The sequence below is a fragment of the Monomorium pharaonis genome, chromosome 11 (assembly GCF_013373865.1).
Source record: "Monomorium pharaonis isolate MP-MQ-018 chromosome 11, ASM1337386v2, whole genome shotgun sequence".
NCBI classification, from domain to species: Eukaryota; Metazoa; Arthropoda; class Insecta; order Hymenoptera; family Formicidae; genus Monomorium; species Monomorium pharaonis.
Genome location: NC_050477.1, coordinates 5,081,107 through 5,105,866, shown reverse-complemented (window position 1 = coordinate 5,105,866; position 24,760 = coordinate 5,081,107). Strand labels below are relative to the sequence as shown.

Below are 24,760 nucleotides of genomic sequence, written 5' to 3'. Positions count from 1 at the left end.
CGTGACACGGCACAATTCGGCAACGTGTCCTCCGTCCATTGCGAAAAAAGGTTCGATCCCAAATTCAAGCGTCGTGCACTTCCGTTCGCACACACATCGCCGTTATACACAAAAAATCCAGTACGTGTTCTCCCTCCATTTCCGTTCCCTTCTCCTCACCCACGCATTTAGACACGCGTACACACATGCGCACGTTCACATGCGTACCATTTCTTTATTTCTCCTAATCATCATTCGTAGAAAAACAAAAGCGATGCAAAGCAATATATCTTTTTCTTTTCAAATTACTCTCTTTTAACTCTTTAATAAAAAAATTTTATTTATTTATAAAATTCAAAAATTAAATTTAAATCAATGTCAAAGAATTATTACACGCAAAACTACATACATTTTGGCGGAATTTTAAATTACGTTTTGCCGTCATAAAAACACATTAAAAAACTCAGAGATCAATTTGCGCACTTGAATTTAAAAAAAAGAAGATTTTTGAGGACAATAGCGGAAAACACTATGCTATGAGAATCGACTTATCGTCGTTGAATTAATCGTCACGATTTTAATTTCCACATCTTGGAACTAGAATTACTGATCCTGACATTCGCAGGCGGTACGATAACGTTGCAATTGCACTAGGGATCAACTGACAAAGGTCGAGAACGTACAATGCTGCAATCGATGCAGTTCGCGCTATCATCTCCGCACCGCCGCCGACGACGACGTCATTTCCTGCTGCCGGCGGCGAGATCAATCGCGTTAATCCCAGGAGGACCGCGAATACGCACTTGTGCACCCCTTTCGGTGAGAGAAACACCCACATGCGAACAGTGCGCCGCGTGCCGCGCGACTGACGCCCGTCTCCTTCGAGGGCCCACTCTATGGTACCTCCACCTCTCTCACTGCCCTCTCTCTACGAGAATCCGTCCTCGTCCCCTTCGCGGTCGAGAGAGAGACAGAGAAAGAGAAAGACAAAGAGGCAAAAAGACAGAGAGAAGGACGAACCTTTTCCTACACCAGGCAGCGAAATAATAATCTATTTATCCTTCTCTTTTTCAGCCTTTTTTCTCTTTATTTCTATCTTGTTCTGTAAAAGAGCTATCGGATCGAACGTATAATGCAACACACGTGCAAATGCTTTGGTCCCTGTGATCACTAGTGAGTAAAGAACTATTCTTATGCAGAAAGTACTGCAGATTTTCTAGATTTTCTTGGATAATTTGATTTGCAATTTATATCAGTAATTTATATCAATCCGTTTAACGCAAGAGGTAATATAGAGAATATTATTTATTAAAATCAATTATTGTTATTATGAAAGACTGATAATAACGTTTGCATCGTTTTCTGCTTCATTTATTTTTAAATCAGTAGATCCGCAACATTTGTAAAACTTAACAAAGTTCTATCAAATTATTGCTTTTTTATTTGCATAACTACTTCTCCATTATTATTATTATTATACATTTATTGCATGTACTATAACATTTACCAGATTTGTTATCACTTATTGTTTTCATGTTTAATATTGCGTGAATCAATTTTGCTTATATAGGTTTATACAACCGAACTAATGTTTGTATCACAATAATACATAACGTCTTGTTTCTTATTGAGTTAGTATATCATTTGTGGAAATTTATCATTAATTTTTAGAAAAATTATAATAACAATTTAAGGTCGACTATATCTCATGGTATGATAATTAATAAGAATGTGCAAGTACTTGCAATAATACTGGTGAACACGTTCAGTGATAGTAATAAAAGTATGAAATTTTAAAACCAACATTTCCAGCCCGTGTTTTCCAAAAAGTATGTTAGATTTCGGAAGACAAAAAAGTTATGCAGAAAAATTTATATGCACGTTGTCCAAGAAAGTCATTCGAAGATATTAAAAATTACATTGCAGAATAAAACTTTGAGGTAATTTAATGCAAAAAATTGAATAGTTAAAAGGTAATATTAACTTCATCGAGAAATTCGAATAAAAACCGAATGAAAAGCGGCGCGAATATCCAGAATAGTCCGCATAATTGTCACAATTAAGCAGAAAAGAGCCCGCCTACGCTGCAAAATTGAACGGTCTCTCGACGTATCTTCGGGAGACTTCGCGTCGGTATGTTTCATGGAAATGATGCGGAATCTAGGTTGAATATTAATGCCATTAAAACAAATTGAATTCAAATAAAAGGACACGAATGCAGAAGTCTCGCGTGTATCTTGGCGGTTGCCCAAGAATTTTCGCCCTTTCATTCCGGAGTGGCATCTTTCTTTACCGCGCCAAAGGGAACGTATGACTTACATAAGTTCGAAGTTTCCGTATTCCAGTCACCGCGAAAGTAATTTTGCCCGACGCGGAGGCTTTAGCGTTCTCCTCCTCCATAATTTAAGAGAAAGCGAGCAGAGAGGAGAAACAAATATCGGGGTAAAATGAACGCGGACTTATTCGCGTCGCCTTTTATCTCCTGTGATCTCGTACTACAACATTGATCATCCTCTTTGAGATTTTACCCTTCTCTTAATCCTACCTATTTAAATTCCCTACCAAGATATGTCAGAGATTACACTATTCCATTCTCTTAATTTTCTATCCTTTAACTTTATACTCGAATTACACGCATATTTTTTAAATAATTTTAGTAACAAACGAAATCCATGTCTTCGTAAAAAGTAAGGCGCTAAATTTTTATAAGAGGTTTTCTAAAAAAAAAACCGGTTGTGAGATATCAGTAATATTAGTACAAAAAATACACTATGTTTTACTGTAAAAACTCGAGTTGTCATATATTGTATAAATTATGAGAGCTTGTTAAAAAGAAGAGATTTAATGATTCCGGGGGCACGCTGCTCGTCGCCTCCAGCTCCTTCCGCACACCCACTCGTTCTCATTTGTCCTCAGAATGGAGGGCCCGTGTTCGTAAGCGTTGGCGAACGGGTATTTCGGGTGGCACGCGGGTGTTCCGGTGTCGCGCGGTGCGCTCGAAAATGGTAAAAGCGATTTGTTGAATTGACAAGATAAACAGCGTGGCCCTCACCCGGGACTACCTAGGATCGATTCTATTAAAACGGACGACCCTGGAAATGCAAATGGGGAATTATGTGCCCTCCGCGCACGAGTCCGAGCTATTACTCGTCGCGTCGGTGAGCGAGGGATCGCGCAGCGTGACATCGTCCGGAAAATTCATTAGCCCGCACGTGTGGAAAAAGATAAGTCTGGCACGATGACAAAAGTGCTAATGTAAATGAGGCTGTACGAAAGAGAGTACTGCGGGGCTCTATAATAGATCTATTCTTTCCTTCCTCGCGTTAGACGTGTCCTTTTGAAATACGTTCTCCCCCGAACATCCTCCCGAAATTTCTGTTTGTCTTCTTTCTTTCGATAACATTAGAGAATATACATTATAGAGATTAATAGAGCTATTAATTAACATGCACTTTCAAACGAGCAATTTTGTGTAATTGTGATAACTGTTTATCTTGTTATAATTTGTAATAACTGTTTCAATTTCGTTGATTATCATGTATTGAATGTGTACAATTATTACGAAGTAATATTATACTTTAATAAATTATATACTAAACAGAGAACAATAATTCTTTAAAATTTTTTTATGTATACTACTTTTTTCTTTTTATCTGCATCTTGTTATCTCTTTCTTACTCTTCTACTTTTTAATCCTTTCTTTATTTATTCGTAATTTTCATCTTTTAGTTATATAATATAATTTCAAATCCTTTTGAGAGATCAGTTTTTTATGCCACGTAATATTCTAATATTTTGTATTTATTCTTATGGTCAAAACAAAAAGAGGAGAAATAAATGCGTTTGTCGTGTCAGCCGCGGCGTGTAACGTGACAAACGTATTAAAGCATGGAAAATATATCGCGCAGGAAGACGGGGAAAAATTCGCCCGCGGAAAAAAAGTAATTCCGATGTAAATAAATGGAAATGCGAGAGCACACAGAGCGCGTGCGTCCGAAAAACGAGGGTGCAGCGCTTAATACAATACGTGACATTTTCCGTAATTCTGTCCTATATGTACATGGGAATGTGCACGAATCCGATAACAGACGGCTGCCGAACGCACCTGACCCTTCCTTAACGATACTCGCAGGAGATCTTGTCCTTTTCCCTGCCCCCCTTCCCCTCCTCTCCGTCCCTCCCCCATTTTCACTCGCGATCGATACAGCAACAAGGCGAAATTAATTCTACATCGCATGTTAATTAGAACACGGTCGATAGTAATGACTTGTGTATCGCAGAAAACGTATTGACTAAATGTCTACGTATATAGAGCAATTATATTCGAAGCATTAAAGTATCCTGTCTTGAATTTTTCTCTTTATTTCTTTTCGTTTATCGGGAAAAATTAATGCAAAAATTAAAAAAATATAAAATCCGCCGACATAATATTTTTTTTACACTTATTAATTACACAAGAGAAAGAAAAAAATAAACGTATTATGAATATATAGATAATTAATTACATTTATATATTTTAGAAACATATATTTTAGAAACATATTAATTCCCTTATTAATTTTAAAATCCGCTTAATTAGAGAACTCGAAAATGATGTACCACAAGTGATAATAATTCAATTCATATCATAATTAGTAATGCAATCATAATTTGATTCTGCTATATTAATGTATTACGTTGCATCTCATTATAATAAATATCACTCATTATTATAAATACCACTTTAATAGATAGTTATTAATTTAAAAAGCTTTCAATATACTTTTCACAAGTACCTAACAAATAAATCAATGCAACCAAGTGTAATTAATAATTTAATTAAATTACAGCTAAATTTGATGGCTAAATCAATCGTGACAAAACTAATTAATTAATTAATCAGAATATCACGACGTATTCGTGACTATGACATTGATGTTTAAATTTAATTTCCTAAATAAAGCTGTTATCTGAAAGGATGGGCCTTACGTAAAAATTTACGAGATTCAAATTACATGATAAAAGGCTGAACTAATCGTAATGGACCGCGTTAGGAAGACGAGTTACGCGAAGTTGCGTCGTCGCAGTGGCCTGATAACCGGCCGGTGATATCGGCTAATTAATATGTATATAAAGCTCGTCGAACCTGAAACCGCTCGGCGGTATTATCGGCCGGGGTTTAAAAGTCGCATCATCAGCAATGTGTAATATAACGGCACGCGATGAATGGCCGGGGCTGAGGCAAACGGGGCATCGTGTGCCAACGACCAGCCGTTTCCCGCGCGAGATAAAAGTACGCGCTGGAAGATAAGCCACGCGACGAATTCATCCTGCCTAAGACGTGTGGGTGCTGCGCCGGAAGAGGAGACCCTCCCGCCCTTCCAGTAGAGCGCCACCACGGCAATCGGCACGACACTGACTCTCGCGGATAGCGAAACCTAAATTTAACCCTTTTATCTATCCCTCTCGGTAGAATAGAAATGGTCGAAAAAGCGCTTACATTTCGCATGGTTAATTCTTATATGGTTACTTCAGTTATTTTAGGTTAATCTAGTTCAGTTTTATATTCTCTCTTAAATTTGAATTCTTCCAGAAGATATTAAAAAAAAAATATTATTGACTTTACAATATTATTTTAGCAGAAAAAATATTAAATAATATACTGATCCCAATTTAAAAATATATAATATAAATTTTCTAAAAATTATTATAGCTTTAATTATTTAATTTTTTAAATTAAAGTTAATTTTATAATTAAAAGTTAATTAAAGATCAAGTAAATTTATTTAATTAATGTATCAATATTTTTTTCTCGTAAAGGGAGGGAAATGATCAATTACTTTACAATTTTTAACTTTGATGCAAATATATAATTACTTTACATCTTTATATTAATATAATAAGTTTCTCAATTATAAATATGACCTCTTGAAACCGTGCGAAATAGTTAAATCAATACATAACTATTAGATATTAAAATATCTTTCAAATAAAAGGAAAAGAGAAAGAGATAATAAATAAGTCAGATGAACTGCCCACACGGTGCCCCGTAAACTGCTTTCGCGAGCAATGACGAATGACACGGTGAAAAAAAGCATCGCCTGATGAGTGTATTAAATAAAACAGGCGGATAAAAACATTGATACAGAAGTATCAAAATGATTCACACAGGCAGACAGGCGCGACACGCCGGAAGTCACTGATTGTTTCGAAGGGTGGTGAACTCCTGCCATGGGTCAAGCGCCTTTTTGCCAATTAAACGAGATCAGTTGCACGAAATTTTAGCGACGACGGAAAATTAACGAATTTTAAATTGCAGGATACCTGAGCTAATTACATTTTACATTTTACATGCAACGCCATAAGGCACAACGCAACGAAATGAATATAATTAAACAGTAAATTGTCGGCTAGACGGAGAGGCATATTGTAAAATGATAATATGATCCTGATGAGCTTACAATGAAAACGGATACAATCGTTAAATCTGCAAATGAGAAATATAATATTTGCACAGCATCAATATTTTATGACAGATGATACGCGTGCTACATTCGACAACGAATACATATGTATATATATATATATATTAATGCTTATCGTAACAATGGCAGGAAACGTCAATGAATTTAATGAGCGAAATTATCGAAATGCAATCTGTTTCTCGGGAAATGGCATCGCTCGTAAAAAAAGTAATTTAACAATAAATCGAAAATTATGAGACCATAAAGATGTCGCAAACGATCGATCCCGTAAATTACAATTTATAGAACGGAAAAGAGAAATAAATTCTAATTTAACGAACATTTTGGGTTGAAAGAATCCAAAAGTAATCACGTCGATTTAAAAAAAATTAAGAGTATTTGTCAAAAGAAAATTTTATTGCGTTTATAATTATGCAAAATTTATTTATTAATTTTTAATATTTGATTTTGGGTTCCAGGAAAATTTACATACATATATATATATAGTAAGAGAATTCAATTTTATATTAATTATATGTCTCTGTATATTTAATGCTGTCTTTCTTTATTTAAAAAAAAATCTCAATTATTTAGTCAAAATCAATTTATCGAAAAGACAAAAATGACATTACTCTAATATTACATTATATATTTATGTTATATTAAAAAACTAAAGTTATAAAAAAAATAAACTTTGTAATTTGTTTATAATTTAATTAATTCAAAAGAAATGTAAATGTAAATTAATTCTTTATAAATACCTTTTATAACATTTATTTCTTTCTAACAAGGTAGTCTATAAAAAATTTAAGAACCGATATTAAATCTCTTCGAACAAAAGTGGCTTTTATGATAAAGAAATTTAATTAAAAATTCTTTTACATTTAATGAAGTTCAATTTTTGATTTCGTATAAAATCAGCTTACATTAAACAATTTTTATATTTGATTTTTGGTCTAAGAAAATTTACATACATATATATACAGTAAGAGAATTCAATTTTATATTAATTATATGTCTCTGTATATTTAATGCTATCTTTCTTTATTTAAAAAAAATCTCAATTATTTAGTCAAAATCAATTTATCGAAAAGACAAAAACGACATTACCCTAATATTATATTATGTATATTATGTTAAAAAAAACTAAAATTATATGAAATAAACTTTGTATAAATTTTTAAATAATGTAATTAATTTAAAAGAAACGTAAATGTGAATTAATTAATTCTTTAAACTCTATTCTAGTCATAAAATTTACTAAATAAAATCTTTTTTACAACAATCAATTTATAAATTTATAAACAAGGCATTCATTTAAATGTAACCTCAAATCATTGATTCTTTACATATATATTTGCTAAAACAATGTTGTTCTAAATTAATAGAAAAAAACTACACCTCCAAATACATAAATTTATCAATCGAAATTTCTACAATCATAAAAATTAACGGCATTCAATATTCTTGTTGAACGTTGCATTTCTGAAGTGATTAAAAACTCTATGTATATATCTCTCCTCAAAATATTGTCTCACTCACCGGTCGCTGCATCATCATCATCGCGACGCCGTCGTCCTTTTCATCGGGCAAAGCAGCCGGTCCTCAATCAGAATTCCTGAAGTAATCACGACGACATGTACTCTTCCGCGACATGACGCGACGTTTTTCAACTTTCGCCATCGTTCATCCCGCGCGATTCACCCTGGAAGCGCGGAAAGCGGATGTCAACCGGCGATCCGAATCTCATCCTCCGGTGACGTAAAACCTCAACCTGGCGTCACTGTGAATCAGTCCGCGATGATCCGGCGAGGGCGAAACGACGAAGGGTGAAGCGCGCGAAAGCACCGCGAACGCGACGAAGATGGCGGCCGGTGGCTTCGAACGACGAGTGGGACTCTCGATCGCGACTCGTCGCGAGCCGCGAAGTAGCCGAGCGCGGCCGATCGCCCTCGACCGGACGCGCCGCGCCGCGAGATCGTCTCGATCAACGGGCGAGCTGAAGGAGACGACTCGCCGGCGCGGGTGCGACGGGTGGAGGAACACGATGAACTTCGCGCGCGACACGGCTGCGATCCGAACACGACGGCGCGCGAGCCCGACGGGGTTCACACGCACGGCACGCGACACATCGCGAAGCAGACGCCACCCCGACGCGACGCCGCGCGACGAAGCGGAAGCAGCCGGCAGCGGCTGAAGATCGGTCCAGATGTCGCTGCGACGCGGCGCTGCGGGGCGCGACGTGGATTCCACCTATCGAAAGAAAAGACGGTGCATTAGAAGACGCGACCGAGCAACACGAGCGTGAGTGCGGCATATTTGATTTTACTTTAATTAGAGATGTATTACACGCATATTTTTCTAGAAACTTTAGATAATGAAAAAATTTGTGGAAAAAATATAGATCCTTCCTATATTCCGTCTGAAAGTAATGTGATACGAAAAATTGGCAATTTTCCACTTAGAATAAAAATAATACAAATTTTTTTTTTTAATTTTTTATGTAAGTAAGTATTCAAGATGAAATAAATATATAATATTGTATTGCAATACAGATTAATTGTTCCATACACAATATTTATTTATTTACAAAATAACTCTTTAAATTCATAATTCTGAAAAAATATATTTAAAAAAATCTCTAAACTTTTAATTGTTATTTAATACAGTAAATGTGTGTGTGTGTATGTGTGTGTGTGTGTGTGTGTGTGTGTGTGTATAAAACATCCATAAATAATTATCAGAATAGCAAAATATTTTATTTTGCAAAATCCTGTGTGCATAACATTACGAATTTTTTTTCATATTTGGATAATCGTATATTTCAATCGATTTAAACGTATTTTTTATTTGCTCCATTGAATCAAGAGAATGTTCGTATCCAAAAGTCTTTCTGGAATAACGTGAATGTAGCCATAAGTAGTTGCAGTTACACGGACATCTCTACCAACGCAGATCAGCTTTAATCTCGGTTCATTACTCGGAGTAAGAAAACCCGAGATTAAAGTTAATTTGCGTCGATCGAAATGGACGTATACAACCGCGTCTTGCAACACCTTACGACCCATTTCGAATGACAATTTTATGTTTGCGTTATTCTGTAACGAGTATTAACTTAGACACATTACCGACACAACGCGTCGATTTTATCGGACGCGCATTTAGTTTAGGAGGAAGCTTCTCCCGTTCATCCTTTAATCGCGATATTCAATGTCGCAATCCGATTCACGTGCCACTGGCGTCCTATCCTTATTTACGTCTAACGAACGACATGGATGGCATGCTGTCGAATCGCTTCGAATGGCCAAATCGACTCGCATAATGAATTTTACGACAACTCTTACTCGACGATCAGACGTTTCAACTTGATTGTAACGATCGCCCGGCGATCTCAGGAACGAGAATTCACGCGAGGATTTCGGTTCCACTTGGTTCAAGAGTCGCAGACTCCTTTCGTTACGCCTGTCAATTCGAAGACGGACCGGAGATCATTCTCGTTACAGAAATTAATCGACCGTAACGATGCCATTGCGATCTCGCGACGTGCGACGAGCCCTCTCGGGAATTCTAAGGTTAGGAGTTCCGTTGAGCGACTCTCGAAAACGCCAATGACGAATGCGACGCATAATACGCGGAGAACGACTCTCTTGGCGCATGGCGATAAGATACAGCGGACGAGGTCGTACGAAAGAATATACTTAATTAGAAAATTGCTCACATTATCGGCATTGAAATAGTCGAAATGCTCGCGAGTCGGCTGCCGGTTGCTCACTGAGAATTTGAACGGCAGACCGTCGATAAAGGAAGTCTCCTATTTGTCGGCGAGACACAGAGGTGACCAATCAAAACGCGCGATTTAAATTTCAAGTTCCAGATTTGAATTCCGTAAAAATTCCAAAATTCGCAAAACTTTAATTTGTTTAAAGAAACATTAGCTAAATATGACTTTTTCAGATAATTAAAGTGCTAGCGATAATTTATTTAATCTTTTAATATAATTAGACTGCGTAATACGATTACATAGTTTTATTATATAATTTAATACATAATGTTAAAACTGAATTGTTAAAAGGCATGGGAGCAGATTTTTTTGCAATAAATTGCTACGTTTAGAACACTAAAATATATTGAGTATTATAAAAATTACCTAAAAGCATATAGTAATAGCAAATCTTGGTATATTACTCAAAATGTATACTAGTTTTTTTTAACCACAATAAAAATTTATGATAAATCTTGAAAAATTTATTGAATTTAGCGTTGATTTTTTCACTATAACGTAAAATGAAATTTTTTAATTCAAGGTTTTTACAAATATGGAAACAAATTTTTTGCTTATACATTGCATTATATATAAATCCAACTGTGTCGTAAATATATTCTATATGTAATTAATTGCATTCTGAATTGCATACTATGACCGATTAAAAATCCGGTTGAATAAGAACTATCTAGTTTGGACTCTTGCCAGACTTGATAAATCTCGGCAGAATTATGAGGGGCGATTAGAAAACCGTGGTCGACATTACAAGTCACAGCTTAGTCTCCTCGCTTTTTGCTTGATTTTTGTCGTATAAAGAAGATATGCGCACACAGGTGCAAGCACGTATACCTTGCTATGCGATGCACAATACTATCGACCGTCGAACTCCCTAGCGTCTTATCGGATGGTCGTTAACCCTCGAGGTACTCGCCGTTTCCTTCCTTCCACCTTCCCTTCGTACGCGACTTTTTTCCACAATCGCTGAGATCGTCCATCGAATAGTCTCTAAGGACAGATATTCCACCTCCGAGAAACGGTGGAGAGAAAAAAGTTAAGCCACGTAAGATTTCCTGCGATCAAATTTACATCGTGAGAGGTATTTGCCAGAATTTCATCATATGCAGAACTTTTTAATTATTTTCTTGTCAAACGTACGTATACAGATTCCTGCTATCAAAATATTTTGTAATTCCTTAATGATTTGTTTCTAAAATGTAAAATTGTTCTTAGCAGTTAGATGAACTTTTTCTTCTGTCTATAAGTTAGTAATTTTCTACCAACAGCAATTTCTGCCAATTTACGGGGTTGGTTCATCATTTTGTCTCTTCTCATTTTCTTATTCTAGCAAGGTAATAAGCTTTGTAAAGACAAATATGTGAACATGAATAGATAAGAGCGTCAATTACAATTTGAAGAAGCACGAGAGAGGCATATGCGAGAAATTGCGATAGCGTGTATATTACAACGACGATTTCATTCAAAATGAGATGAAGATTGGCGCATATGAAGACGATATACGCATTAAATAACGCACGATAAAACTTGACGTCGAAAAGTTAACTTATTTAAAAGTTACCTGCAAACAAAATTATAATGCATAAACGTGTTAATATGTAGGGTAATATTAAAGTGACCACGGGATGTTCAACAATTCTCGATAATTTAATAATAAACTGCAATTCTCCTTGCAATTCTTTTTTTTAATAGCATTTTGCATTTTCACCCTCCGTGATCTCACGACTTTTCGAATTTCTTTACCAACGACGATGATGATACCGACAATGAGGACAGAAGAGCACGAGGAAGCGAGGAGAGGAGCGCGCGAGATTTTCGGGTCGGTTTCCTGCGGGCCTCCGCTCCGCTTGGCATCGAGCGGAGCGGAGTAGTCACGCTCGGCGAGCCCGAGGCTCAGGCTCGAGTGTTGCACACTGGCAGTGCCCAGTCTCCGGGTTAACGCGGATTTAAACACTCGGTGCCGTCAGCTATGACTGAATCGAAAAGAGAAAATCTAACGCGTAACCGATCGACGACGAGTGGCGCAAATACGTCCGCGAGGCGCGATTGATTTCGAGTTTAGCGACGACCGTCTCTCTTTCTCTCTTTCTCTCTTGGTTCATCTCTACAGCTCCAATTAACTGAAATTAATGTTGTATAATTCTAGCTGTAATAGGCGTGTCGTAAAAATAATATAGTTATTTAAAAAAGTGGGGAGGAACAAAAAAGAATTGCTTCGCGTGGAACTAATCGCATCAGGTGCGAGTGTATGTGAGACAGAAATTTTTGGTTTGATGTGCTAAACTTTGAGAAAAAATACAAAAGAGTGAATACGGGACAAAACGATAGTGTAGAAAGAAACGAAGAAAAAGATAAATAAAAACACCGCAGTGGGGAAAAAAAGCGCGAGGAATTGTGATTTTAAAAAGAAACGGAAACGCAAAGCGCCCTTTGCAAAAGAGATTTCTTTTTACTTTGACTTAATTGGAACGTACAATTAAAATTTGTTGGACGGACCGAAATGGCAGGAGCCATTCCACTTTTTGGCAACTACTCTTCGGACGCTGTGACCAGACTCGCAGTAGAACGCGGCGATCGTTGCAAGGTTTGTTGTTTCGTGGTAACGTGTGACAGATTTACAGATTGAGAGATAAATGAAAAGATTGACAATTAGAAATCTATTGATTACAAAATTCAATCATTTTATCGAATTTATGTGTGACGTCTAATAATTACTTTTTCTTATCTTGATAAAGAATTTTGCAGCAGTTAAAATCATCTCTGCACTCTTAACGCACGATATAATAATTATTAATATATAAGTTATTCATAATAATTAATTAATATCTATAATAATTAATGGAAGGTTCGCTCGCTTGATTAATAAAACACCAACAGATATCAATGGAATTTTCCATCACGATTAAGTCAACCTCTTGTCACTTTGTTATCAAGTAATATGTCTCAAGAAATAATAAGAAAACACTCAAAGATAAATTTAATTTTTAAATTGTAGTTTAGGCATTGGCATTTTTTTAAAAAGTATAACAACAACATTGTATATGAATAAATTAATTGGGAATTGCGGATCTGTGTTCGTCAACTTCCTCCGCTTTTGCAGTTAAAAAAATTTATCTCCTCAATGCTGTGGGAAACAATAAATTTACGATGTATTGGCAATCCGTTTCGAAATTTCGAACGAAAATCCGTGATTCCGGCGGCCAGACAATACTTCATTTTCCAGATGCCGTCCAATGCAATTTCCTGCGTGTCTCAAACACGGAAAATCGATTGGTGCACATCTGTCTATTAGAACGCCGTAATCATCTTACAAACTTTACCCACGAGTTCATAAAATATATATAACAAAATAAAACTAAAAGAGAATATTTTACGCGAGTTGAATTTCCAGTTGCTCTGATTTTGTAATTTTAATTTTATGCCATACTTAGGAAATTCTAAGGGAACCGCACGAGATATAATCTCGTCTGTACTCTGCAATGATGGAATATTAGCATCGTTATATCATTATACTCCGCGCCATTATCATCTCTGGTAATCGTGTCTCTTACACTTCGCTACGCTCGATACGAATATATATCGGTGCGTTAATAAATTCAAACTACACCGCGGGTGTTACGAAAATGCGCGTACCGGAAAGCACCAGCTTGGGATCGTATATTTTAAATGCTCACGACTTTTCACGGATCAATTTATTTTTTCACGCGAAATTGAGTCCACGAATTATCTATGCTTGTGCAAATCGAGAGAAATCGTAACGACAAAACGAGGTCGCACTTAGAAACCTTATCGATATCGCCAACATAGACAATTGGAACAATCAGCAGCAGTTTTATATTCGAATTGCATGCCACGAGAAGCATTTAGGTTAAATGCGATATTTATTTCAATCATTTGTCTGTGAAAAATTGTTAAGACGAAAATTTTCCAACTTTTTAAACTATGCCACAACGTTAATCAAGAATCATTAATTAATTTCAATTTGTTTTTCTCTTAAAACTGATACTATTTCTTTTTTGTCAGATCTGACACCCTTGTATCATCTTCTTTGACTAATATTGTTAGTCACAAATAAAATCTCCAAAATAAATGTCGAAGAGGAATCTGTCTCGTAGAAAAATTAATTTTCGAAACGACTAGGTGGTGAAATTCTTAATGGCTAGATATCACCGGGTGTTAAGTTCAGACCTGGACAATAGTGGCTATTCGAGGAATTAAGGACACCGGTGCCGTGATATCTCTGTATACGCGCGACACGAGGAAACGATTTGATGCTTTGGGAAGGGAAGTCTGCTCTCGTAGGAGGGCACCGTGCCAGGAAGCCGATATTGCTGCGAACGAGACCCCGCGGAGTGTGTTTGTGTGCATGTATGTGTATGTGGGGTGCGACCGGCTCATTGCCCGACAGTTAACTTTCGTCGAAAGGTCATAGGAAACTGATCGCCAAAAATCATTTACTAATAAAAATTATTCATTGAAAATCTAGAGTATTTGAAAGTTTACTTTGACAAAATTTTAATGATTCATATAAGATTTGTTACGATTCACAGAATGTATCGTGCACTACATTGAAATTTTTGAACTAGAATTTAAATTTGAAGGTGATATTTCAATGTTAACAAAAGTCGAAGAAAGTCATAATTAGTTCCTTTTATTTCGACATTTTTAAGAATGATATTTTTTAAGTATTTAATCAATAAATTATTCATGTAAAACTTTTATAAATTTATGAATTCATAATGGGAATCAGATTTCTATAAAAACTTTGAATTCAATTTTTGTGTAACTTTTTCATAAATTATGAAACATTTAAAAGTTCCTCTTAAAAAAAATGTTAAAGCAAGAAGCGACGCAAGTCGCTGTGATTTCTTCGTAGTGGAGTCGAAGGGTCTTCCTTAGAATCTCTACATACAAAAGGACGGATGCCAGAAGACCGGTCTTCCTCTCTTTGTGGGTGTCGAATAAAATTAAAAGAGAAAAAGGATATATGCAGGATGGCTTACGCGCAACCTTGAGGAATAATTATTAGGCAAATTATTGACTTACGCTGTTTTTAAACATACTTTATCAGTCTTGAAAAGGATGCAAATATAATGGAAAAATAAAGTCGGTACTCAAGCAGTTTAACGTGCGGTTTCAGCACACGTCGCATCGTGACATCTATAAATGATTTATTTCAGAGACTAACAGTACGTTTACATAATGCATACTGATTGTAAATCAAATTTGCAATTTTGATTCGTAGAATACCGCGTCTGAAAATAGTTATTTTCCTAATCGTACTGTGCAATTTTATGTTTTAATTTCTCCAATAATCGCATAATCATAGATCGAGCGTCTTCATCTTATCTGCGCGCAATTTGCGGCGATATCAAATCATTACCATGTTTACGCGATAGAACACTGGATATTCCGCTTTGAATATCACTTGCATCGTCAGGGAGATAAATATTATCGCAAAGCGCGAACGATGCCCGAGGATGTAAAAGTTACGTGTCACGAATCCCTAATCAGATGCGCGAGTTTGCTAATTCCTTATCGAAGGGGTTCGTCCGATGTATCAGTCGACTGCGGTCAGCAGGAGCGACTGGTCGATTCGGCCGCATCGTAAACGTAAGTGCACGCCAATTGTGCGCCGATTGTGTGTTTGTAGTGGTGTAAAATCTATGTAATATGCACAACGGATGTCGTGAATGCCTTGTTGAGGCAAATCGTTAGTTCGATAACAATTTTCTAAGGATATTTTCGGAGGAAATCGCGTGATATTTACACAACCAGAAGTCCATGACTATTCCGTCGAGAAGAAAGGGGGTCATAGCCATCCGTCATAGAGAAATAGGCAACGAGCGATAATTGACAGATCTAGCGTGTGACGTAGCATAAGGTTAAACGATAAGCAACAGACCGTCGCATTAAACAAATTCGTGTAAAAAAGCATAGTCCTCTGAACTCTTATGTCGTAGGCCAGCTTTGTATGTACGAGCGTAATTAGAAAATAATATCCGTTATTTAAAGAAAATGACGCGAATGCGACGACGTTGGAAACAATCGAATAATCCTCGCGAGTAAGCATTTTTAATTGTTATTAATTAAAATTGAACTCTTATAGTAATCTTATAGCAACTTTTAAAATTATATGTCCTTTGTATTATACGGAACTACTGTCTGTCCTTTAAATGTGTGTCGACTTCTTTTAGATAAAAAAATTGCGTTTTTTAATTAAAAAGAAACTCTTATAACTTTCTGAGAATTGTATTTTAACGATCTGCTTTGAGAGATTTGTTTAACTTCGAGTGGAAATCTCAAGATCTCGACTACGACTTGCGGATGCTAATTCGTTTGTTTAGGAAGGCCGCAGAGGGATGTGGCACTTGATCTTCTTGTTAATCGGCAGCGCGATGGCCGGCGAGTCCGGGCCGGAGTCGTCGCCGGAATTCCCCGACACGACGATCAAAATCGAAGCACCGCTACCTTACGAGGAGGCGTTTCCGACTCCGCTTCCTGGTCTGCTGTATCCCAGAGAAAGTGAATCCCGAGAGGTAAAACTTACGTGATGCGACAACACGCTGGTCTCTTAATGCCACTCGAAGCTGAATCCCGAGATAACCGGCTTATATTTTTTCACATTTCTATTGCGAATTCAAAAGTTTTCTAATCCACAACGTTTCAACATATTATTTACTTTTTGCTTATTAAAATATAATTTTAAACACTTCTTTCAATGAAAAATTCATTACATAATGTAATAAACATGTGTAAGTGTAAAAACAAAATGTAACAATATTATAAACCAAATTATAATAAGCCAAAAGTAATCGATACAATTTTACATTGTTTTAAAAATGTATCTCTGTATTAGAAATAAGAATTTTTATAACGAAAATAAGTACAATACAATGTGAACATTAAGACTCTAGATCTTCAATTTCTTCGATCTTTTTCTATAGGTAAGATCGCTCGATGGATTATGGGATTTCGTCGTATCGCCTGAAGGAGATGCGTTAAAAGGTTACACGGAAGGATGGTTCAACGATGATTTATCGAAGGTATCGTTTCCAGGACTTAATGCGAAATAAAAACTGATAACGACAGATTCAAAAATTATAAACTAAATAGGCATCTCTCACAGTCAATTTTTATTCTATTCATGTCGTAAGAGTCGTTTGCATTTTGTAATTTCGAATACTTACACATTATCCGTAATTTGTAATATTCCGTTATTAGTTCGCGACATGACTGACTTTACAGTTCGGCGAGATGATGAAGATGCCAGTACCCTCGTCCTATAATGACATTACGACATCGCGAAACCTCAGAGATCATGTCGGTGCTGTATGGTACCAGAGAACCTTCTTCGTGCCCTTCTCTTGGCGAGACCAACGCGTTTTCGTCAGATTCGGCTCGGTCCACTATCTCGCACAAGTGGTAAGCGTCTATTATCCTAAATTTGTCCAGTCCCAAACTTTAAGATTTTCCTAAAGTACAATCTAACAAAAACTTATTGTATTAATTCGAGAATAAGAAAAAAGAATAAAAATTAAAATAAAAGAGAATGAGATGAAAAATGATTATAAAAAAATTCAGCAAGATGCTAAACTCTTATAAATAAAAAAATACATTGATTTGAATTTTGAAGAGACATACCGAAAGAAATATTAATTTTAACGTAATTTTTCGGAAATGCACATAAAGTTTAAATTTAAATTATTTACAAAATGCATATTATGTGATTTATCAGATTTTTTTTTCGTGTATGCTTTGACGTAGTGGGTGAACAATGCTTTGGTGACTAATCACGAGATGGGCCACCTGCCCTTCGAAGCGGAGATCTCGTCGTACGTAACCTTCGGTGGAAAGAACCGCATTACCGTTGCAGTGGACAACACTCTGCTGCAAACTAGCGTACCCCAGGGTAAGATCGTGGAGGTGATCACCGACAACGGCACCACACACTTGCAGACCTATACCTTCGATTTCTTCAACTATGCCGGTATACACAGGTAAAAATTTAATTAGTTAAAACAAGATAAATCAAATTTGTTGCAAATCAACATTTTGTGTTCTACACTATTTATTTAAATTCTATTTTGACAACGCTCTTAATGCAAATGCAAATATTACAAATATTTTTAAAATTTTAACACTTCTTTCTCGTTTAATTAACATTGTCCAAAAAAAAAAATAATCTTAGTTTCTCTTTTAATTTATTTTTCTTAAATTAAAATCTGAAAGTAAATAGAAATTTAAAAGGACTGAAAGAATTTTAAATCTCAACTTCTCAAAAGTATAATCAGTGTAGAAATACAAGCTTAGTACAAGTGTAGAGTAAATAGAAAATACGTGACGAGTGTAATCACGTTGTCTCGTTTCTCGGTTACGTTGTTACGGAGGACCTTTCAAGTCCTCTGAAGCGACGCGCAAATTTCACTCACCACAAATAGATCCCTATCAAGGGCTTTGAAAAACTAGAGAGAACATTCACTGCGTTACGCGACAATCGAGGTCATGGGAAACACGATCACGAGATTTTTGTTCTCCCACGAAAAAGTTTCTATAGGTAACATCTGTATTTTCCCATAGCATAGAAAAATACAGATGGACTGGTTTGATCATTTTAATCGTACATGACAATTTGAGATAATTATACAGCAGTTCCGATAATTTGGAACGGATCACAGTTGATGCAAAAATACAAATAAAATGAAATACAAAAGATTTATTCACTCGAAAATTTATAACACTCATCAATTAAACATCTCTATCAGAGAATATTTTATTTATTCTAATATTTAAATGGATTAAAATATTTGATATTTTTATTATTAATTTATTATTCTGCAAAAGTGTATTCTGCATTTGTTGATAATTATACAGGAAACTAAGCTTACTTAACTGAATAATCTTTTCAACAAATTAAAATTTAAGTTTTTTAACATCTATTAACTTTTAACATCTATTAACTTTTTGCTTTTTGAAATCCTGTGTTTGTCAATCAAGATAACGTTAATCCTTAAAAATGGTGCATTTTTCCCTGATCAATAAATTTCATTAAAACACTTTTCCGAAGGCCCGTTTTGCTGTACACCACTCCGCGCGTCTACGTCGAGGACATCACAGTGAGGACGAGTTTGGTTGGCGATATGGGAATTGTCAAGTACATTATACAGCCGGCTGGTTTACGCGAAGGAGAGATACCCATCTGCAGAGTCACGTTGCACGATGCTGAACATACCTTAGCCATCAAGGAGCCTGTTTATGGACTGTCCGGTACTCTGAAGGTCCCACTCGCCAGACTCTGGTGGCCTAGAGGCATGGACCCCAAGCCAGGATATCTATATACATTAGAGGTATTTGTTCAATCGTTGATAAACTTTAAAAAATATTTGCAAGTACTTCGATGTCTGTTTAAAGTAGACTCTAAAATAACTGAAAGAAAAAAAAATTATACGCGCGCCTGACTAAAATATTAATTAATATTAATTATTTAAATACCTTAAGATTGATTTGCAAACCGACGTGTCGTCTTTTAGGTAGGACTGTCGTTGGTTAACGTCACGAAACCGGACATCTATCGATTACCAATTGGCATCAGGACACTCGCGTGGACCAATACGAGTCTCCTGTTGAACGATCGACCGGTGTACATGCGTGGCTTCGGCAGACACGAGGACTCGGCTATCAGAGGACGAGGTTTCGATCTCGTCACTGCTGTCAGAGATCACGAATTGCTTCAATGGGTCGGTGCTAACGCCTACAGGACCAGCCACTATCCTTATAGCGACGAGGTCCTTGATATTGCCGATAGGTATCGAGAATTTTCCTAGTCTTATCTAATATGCTAAAAGATTTACTTAATAATAAGAAATAAATCTTCCCACACTTAAAGACGTGCCACAGCAACACTCAAATGGTCCATTACGTTTAAAAAATTTATCTTCTATATCTTTCCTTTTTTGTTCTTGTATTTTATTTCGTTATATTTTACTTTATTAAATTCTATTTTAAAGATTAGGTTTTCTCGTCATCGACGAATGCCCTTCCGTTGATACGGAGAATTATTCGCCGTCGTTACTCTCGCGTCACAAGGATTCGCTGTCGGAGCTCATCCGCAGAGATAAGAATCGACCCTCCGTAATTATGTGGTCCTTGGCCAACGAACCGAGGACCCAATTGCCCCAGGCCGAAGAATACTTCAAGCAGATCGCCCATCACACCAAAGCGATCGATCCTACCAGGCCGGTCACTATTGCTCTGGCTCGTGGAGTGCAGGTAACGTATGAGAAAACATAAAAACATATAATATAAATAAAATTTTTTAAATAAATAATTATTTTGATTTGAACATTTTACAAAAAAGACATAAAATTCTTCCTTAACATCCTCTAAACGAAAAAGAAAAAGATAGTTGTCTAATTTTCAACATTAAACATTTTCATAGTTAAATTTCAAACTAAAGTTATACTTTAACAAAAGTGAAATATTGATGCAATGTTTATCTAATTATCTTAATTTATCTAAGATTTCTAATTTTTTGCCACAATTAAATTAATATGAAAAATATATCGATAAAAAGATACTGTAAAAAATTGTAGGAGGATAAAGCTGGTCAATTTCTCGATGTGATCAGCTTCAATCGTTACAATGCCTGGTATAGTAACGCCGGCAGAATGGATATGATCACTGACAGGGTTCAAGGGGAAGCTGAGGCCTGGCACAGAAAATATAACAAGCCGGTACTTATGTCGGAGTATGGCGCCGATACTATGCCCGGTCTACATGAGGTAAAACTCACTTTATACTCACAAAAAAACACTCTTTCTCTTCGTGTATATATATATTAAATTATATACATTTAGTTAATACGTATTAGTCTCATCACACTTTAATCTTATTACGAAAATGTAAATATATAGTAAAAAATGAAATTCAAAAATAACAAAACTATAAAACAAATACATTTAGGGCCAATAGTTACATAGTATTATTTAAAAATATAGTCTTAAATAATATCTTAAAATGCCAATACAGTTCTGTGATTGATTTATGAGATTGTACTTAAGACAAATTTAAATATAAGAAAATAAATATAAGAATAGATTATGATTCATGTAGGAAAAAACTATTATATAAATATGTAAAACAAATTAATAAATTAATGAAAAATAGATTTTTTAAAAAGAATAAAATAGAAGTATAAAACAAATATCAAATTTTATTTAATAAACATTTACTTTATTGATATCGCAACTAATTTTCTACTTAATTTTTTATCTACACATTCTACATTGATTATTTCCAGCTACCGGAATATGTATGGAGCGAGGAGTACCAGAAGGAATTACTCTCTAGACACTTTGCGGCCTTCGATCGATTACGACACGAGGGCTTTTTCATTGGTGAATTCATTTGGAACTTTGCCGATTTTCGTACCGCACAAAGTAAGTGTCAAATATAAAATCACGTTCATTAATGTATTATTATTATTATATCTACTACTCCTCCTTAACAATTTGATGTCGATATTATTACGAAAAAATTATTTCATATTTTTCAATATTTTTATCAATAATTCTTATTAAAAAATATATATTTTTATTAATTAAAATAAGTTTCAATTTACAAGAACTAATAATTTATAATTTAAGAGAGACACCATTCAAATATCAATTTGACCTCAAAGATATTTGATCTGTAACTCAAAAGTTTTTTATTAATAATATTCACCAATGTTCACCGTGGCGTTATAGCTTATACGAGAGTGGGCGGCAATAAGAAGGGAATCTTTACAAGAGACAGACAGCCGAAAATGGCAGCCCACCACGTTAGAAGAAGATACCATGCTCTCGCAATCGAATTGGATGGCGCGCAGACACCAGAAGACGTTGAAGATTATATTTCATCCTATTATTCTCAACACTCAGAACTTTAACTAAATTTAAAAAGAGAAAAAATTGGAGTGCGAGAATTGTTTCGCAAAATCTTAATTCTTGATAAAACTGCATTTCGTTTTATACATTAATACATAAAAGTCGCATCAGTAACTTAATACAGTTATTCACCTAATGTATGTATATTCATGAAACCATGTGTGCCCACGAGGTAAATATAAATTCTTCATTTATTCATCTAATCTCTCGTTCACGTTCGTATAAAAAAAAATACTTTACATTATCTTTGCATTTCCATCTGGCACAAATTTTTATATTCCGTATACTCTTACAATGTACATAAATATTTAAATAAAAAAAAACCACTTTCCGTCTCAACATTTTTATACACTCAGTCAATTATAGGTTGTATTAAAAATATGTAGAATGTCTTTCTTTAACGTATCACAGCCTTATTTGCACCACATACTTGGAAGCTGTTCAATACGGCCTATCATCGTCCGATGGTTCCACGACCTTTAGACAGGCATTGGCCATCTCCACGAATATGGGTTCTTTCATGGCTAATGCAATCATCTCAGTAGGATCTGGACTATTCACAACTGCCTTCATAATGTCATGTAAATGGGGATTCTCGAGACACTTTATCAATTCCTTACTATTACGTAACTGCTGCAGCTTCTCCACGGGCACTGTGTCTTCCGTTGGAAATTCATACTTTCGTTCACTGATTTGAGATTCCTTGGCTCTCTCAGATAAGACTGAAGGTTTGCAAGGTTGAACTTTGTGCTCTTTGCAACATCCTATGGAACAACTAAAACCAGCAAAGAAACATTGATCTAATATTGAATCTAATTAATCGTAAAAAATACGAAGTTATTCAGTTAACACTTGATGCAATACAAAAGAATAAATAAAAGTTGATTAAACTGTAGTCGAAAAATAATAAAAGTCCAAGTAAAATTTATTCCACAAAAATTCTGTATCAGTCACTTGTTAAAATAATCATTGCATTTTGCCAATAAGTTATATCAAAGACGATACATTTACTATTGTTCTTTTGTATTAGCAACAATTAAGACAACAATTTGTAAAGAAATATTTAAAATTTGTACAGAATATTTTCGTATTCTTCGCATAACCTCAAAAAATACAATCCGCAAGCAGTTACACTTACTAAGGTGCCCTGCACGTCGGACATTTGTAGGATGCACCATCCTTTCCGCAAACACAACATGTTTTAATTGGCATGACTTAATTACTTTAGCAAGTACGCTGTTTGATATTTAAAAATATCCGAGCGCGAGCAAGCGCAACCACGTGTCACCGTGTCACGAATCTATCTCCACGACCACGTGGTCTGCGAACGCATGCGAACGCTTTCTTGTGTCGCTACCTGTGAGTCGATGAAGAAACTAAATTTAAAGTTCTCAGGGGGGATTTAAAATTTAAATCTCAAATAAATTTCATTTATTACCATTAATCCTTCTTTATTGAGCTACTTATTAAGAAATAATACGGAAACTTTAATGAATACGTTTATTTTATTTCTTTCTAACACGTTTAACGCACAATGTTTGTAGCACGTGTAGTAAAAGCCATATCTATAAGTATACTATAGAATTAACATGGATTTCTGCCATTCATTTTCCCGTTTATTTCCGTTGCTTTATAATAACATAAGAAGTGACTTTGGAATTTTTAACTGACTTTTCTAATTATTAAGAATCATGATTAAACTTTCTTCAAATTTTATTTGTAAAATAAATTTGACTCAATAATAATATAATTAAACAATTATTACAAACAAGAAAATGATCATAAAATAATAATTCTCATTTCAAACGGATAACTCTCGAGAATTCTCTTTGCATGTTTCCTAGGGATTAATAAATCATTTAATCCTCAATTACCCAAACGATTCTACTCCATTTATTCATCCGTCTGTCGTTCCTCTTTGTTACAACATTCCTTAACTCGAACGCGGAACTTGCCGTAGAAATTTAATAAGTCTCAAGTGATCTGAAAGTGGTCTGTCGTCGAGACGTATCGTTGACAATCTTCCTGAAGATTTGACTTTTGTATGGCCAGCTAATCTAATCTAATCTTCCGTTTAGCCAGCTAATTCAACTATTAGGCTGTAAACCATTGAAATCGATGGCGGTCAGGAAAGTAGCGTTCCTCGCGCGAGAGAAATTACGGAGCGGGACGACGCCGTATTTCGACGAGGAGAAAGAGAGGAGGAGGAAGAGGAGCAGGAGGAGGCGGAACTGGCCTGGATCTCTAAACGCGATCTCGTGGCGGATAGCGATAGAAATTCGCATTCTTGCGGCGCGAGAGTACACGCATACGTGTATATACCACGTATACGTCACGATCGCCGCGTGCCGGACACGGTGCGTCAACCGTGTGCACGCGCGCGATCCCACACGACGTGATTTCATTTCGCGTCACGCGAGAAACCGAGTATATATATCCCGCCTTAACGATCCTCACACCTCGCGCCGCACACCGGGGGGGGGGGAGGGGGGCAGGGAAAACGCGGATCTCGTTTCGAGATTCATGACGCGATCCGAATTTCTTCTGGCCCCTCGCGGCCGAGAGACGCGGACGAAATTCCACATTCCTGCGGAATGGAGCGGCGGCGCGCCGATTCTTAAACGCCGAATCAA

The 24,760-nt window shown here is 35.9% G+C and overlaps 3 protein-coding genes across 7 annotated transcripts in view; 1 reads left to right on the top strand and 2 right to left on the bottom strand.

Annotated features, from left to right (window-relative positions):
* The window catches only part of LOC105832008 (matrix metalloproteinase-2), a 171,078-nt gene extending 162,756 nt beyond the window's left edge, over positions 1-8,322 (bottom strand). Inside the window, exon 1 of one of the 2 annotated variants that reach the window (XM_036294032.1) lies at positions 7,965-8,322. The gene's annotated coding sequence lies outside the window, so the exon portion shown is untranslated. Of the gene's footprint in view, positions 1-662; positions 856-7,964 lie in introns of those variants that run through there. The other variant, XM_028191439.2, reaches the window with a different exon arrangement.
* A 3,731-nt stretch (positions 8,323-12,053) lies between these two features.
* Positions 12,054-22,463, top strand: LOC105829907 (beta-glucuronidase). 4 transcript variants are annotated; one of them, XM_012668987.3, is made up of 11 exons: positions 12,054-12,784; positions 16,548-16,739; positions 17,148-17,246; positions 17,449-17,625; positions 17,968-18,200; positions 19,268-19,547; positions 19,731-20,005; positions 20,208-20,469; positions 20,793-20,981; positions 21,500-21,638; positions 21,948-22,463. In XM_012668987.3, exons 1-11 carry the CDS (start codon positions 12,701-12,703, stop codon positions 22,127-22,129), a joined length of 2,112 nt encoding a protein of 703 aa, XP_012524441.1. In that variant the 5' UTR covers positions 12,054-12,700; the 3' UTR covers positions 22,130-22,463. The 4 variants fall into 4 exon arrangements, with proteins under 4 accessions (XP_012524441.1, XP_012524440.1, XP_012524443.1 ...); XM_012668986.3 differs by lacking the exon at positions 12,054-12,784 and adding an exon at positions 15,481-15,813; XM_012668989.3 differs by lacking the exon at positions 12,054-12,784 and adding an exon at positions 15,796-15,813 and having other exon boundaries at positions 16,552-16,739.
* On the bottom strand, positions 22,301-23,460 carry LOC105829908 (zinc finger HIT domain-containing protein 3). Its single transcript, XM_012668990.3, has 2 exons — positions 23,266-23,460; positions 22,301-22,902 (listed from the first exon to the last, which is right to left on the bottom strand). Exons 1-2 carry the CDS (start codon positions 23,337-23,339, stop codon positions 22,569-22,571), a joined length of 408 nt encoding a protein of 135 aa, XP_012524444.2. The 5' UTR covers positions 23,340-23,460; the 3' UTR covers positions 22,301-22,568.
* Positions 23,461-24,760: the final 1,300 nt, after the last annotated feature.

Bases quoted from the DNA above. Each gene is read 5' to 3' on its own strand.
- LOC105829907 (XM_012668986.3), top strand. From the start codon at position 15,715: ATGCGCGAGTTTGCTAATTCCTTATCGAAGGGGTTCGTCCGATGTATC. The intron at 19,548-19,730 runs GTATTTGTTCAA...GTCGTCTTTTAG, and splicing joins GATATCTATATACATTAGAG to GTAGGACTGTCGTTGGTTAA. The intron at 20,006-20,207 runs GTATCGAGAATT...TCTATTTTAAAG, and splicing joins GTCCTTGATATTGCCGATAG to ATTAGGTTTTCTCGTCATCG.
- LOC105829908 (XM_012668990.3), bottom strand. From the start codon at position 23,339: ATGCCAATTAAAACATGTTGTGTTTGCGGAAAGGATGGTGCATCCTAC. The intron at 22,903-23,265 runs GTAAGTGTAACT...TGCTGGTTTTAG, and splicing joins CCGACGTGCAGGGCACCTTA to TTGTTCCATAGGATGTTGCA.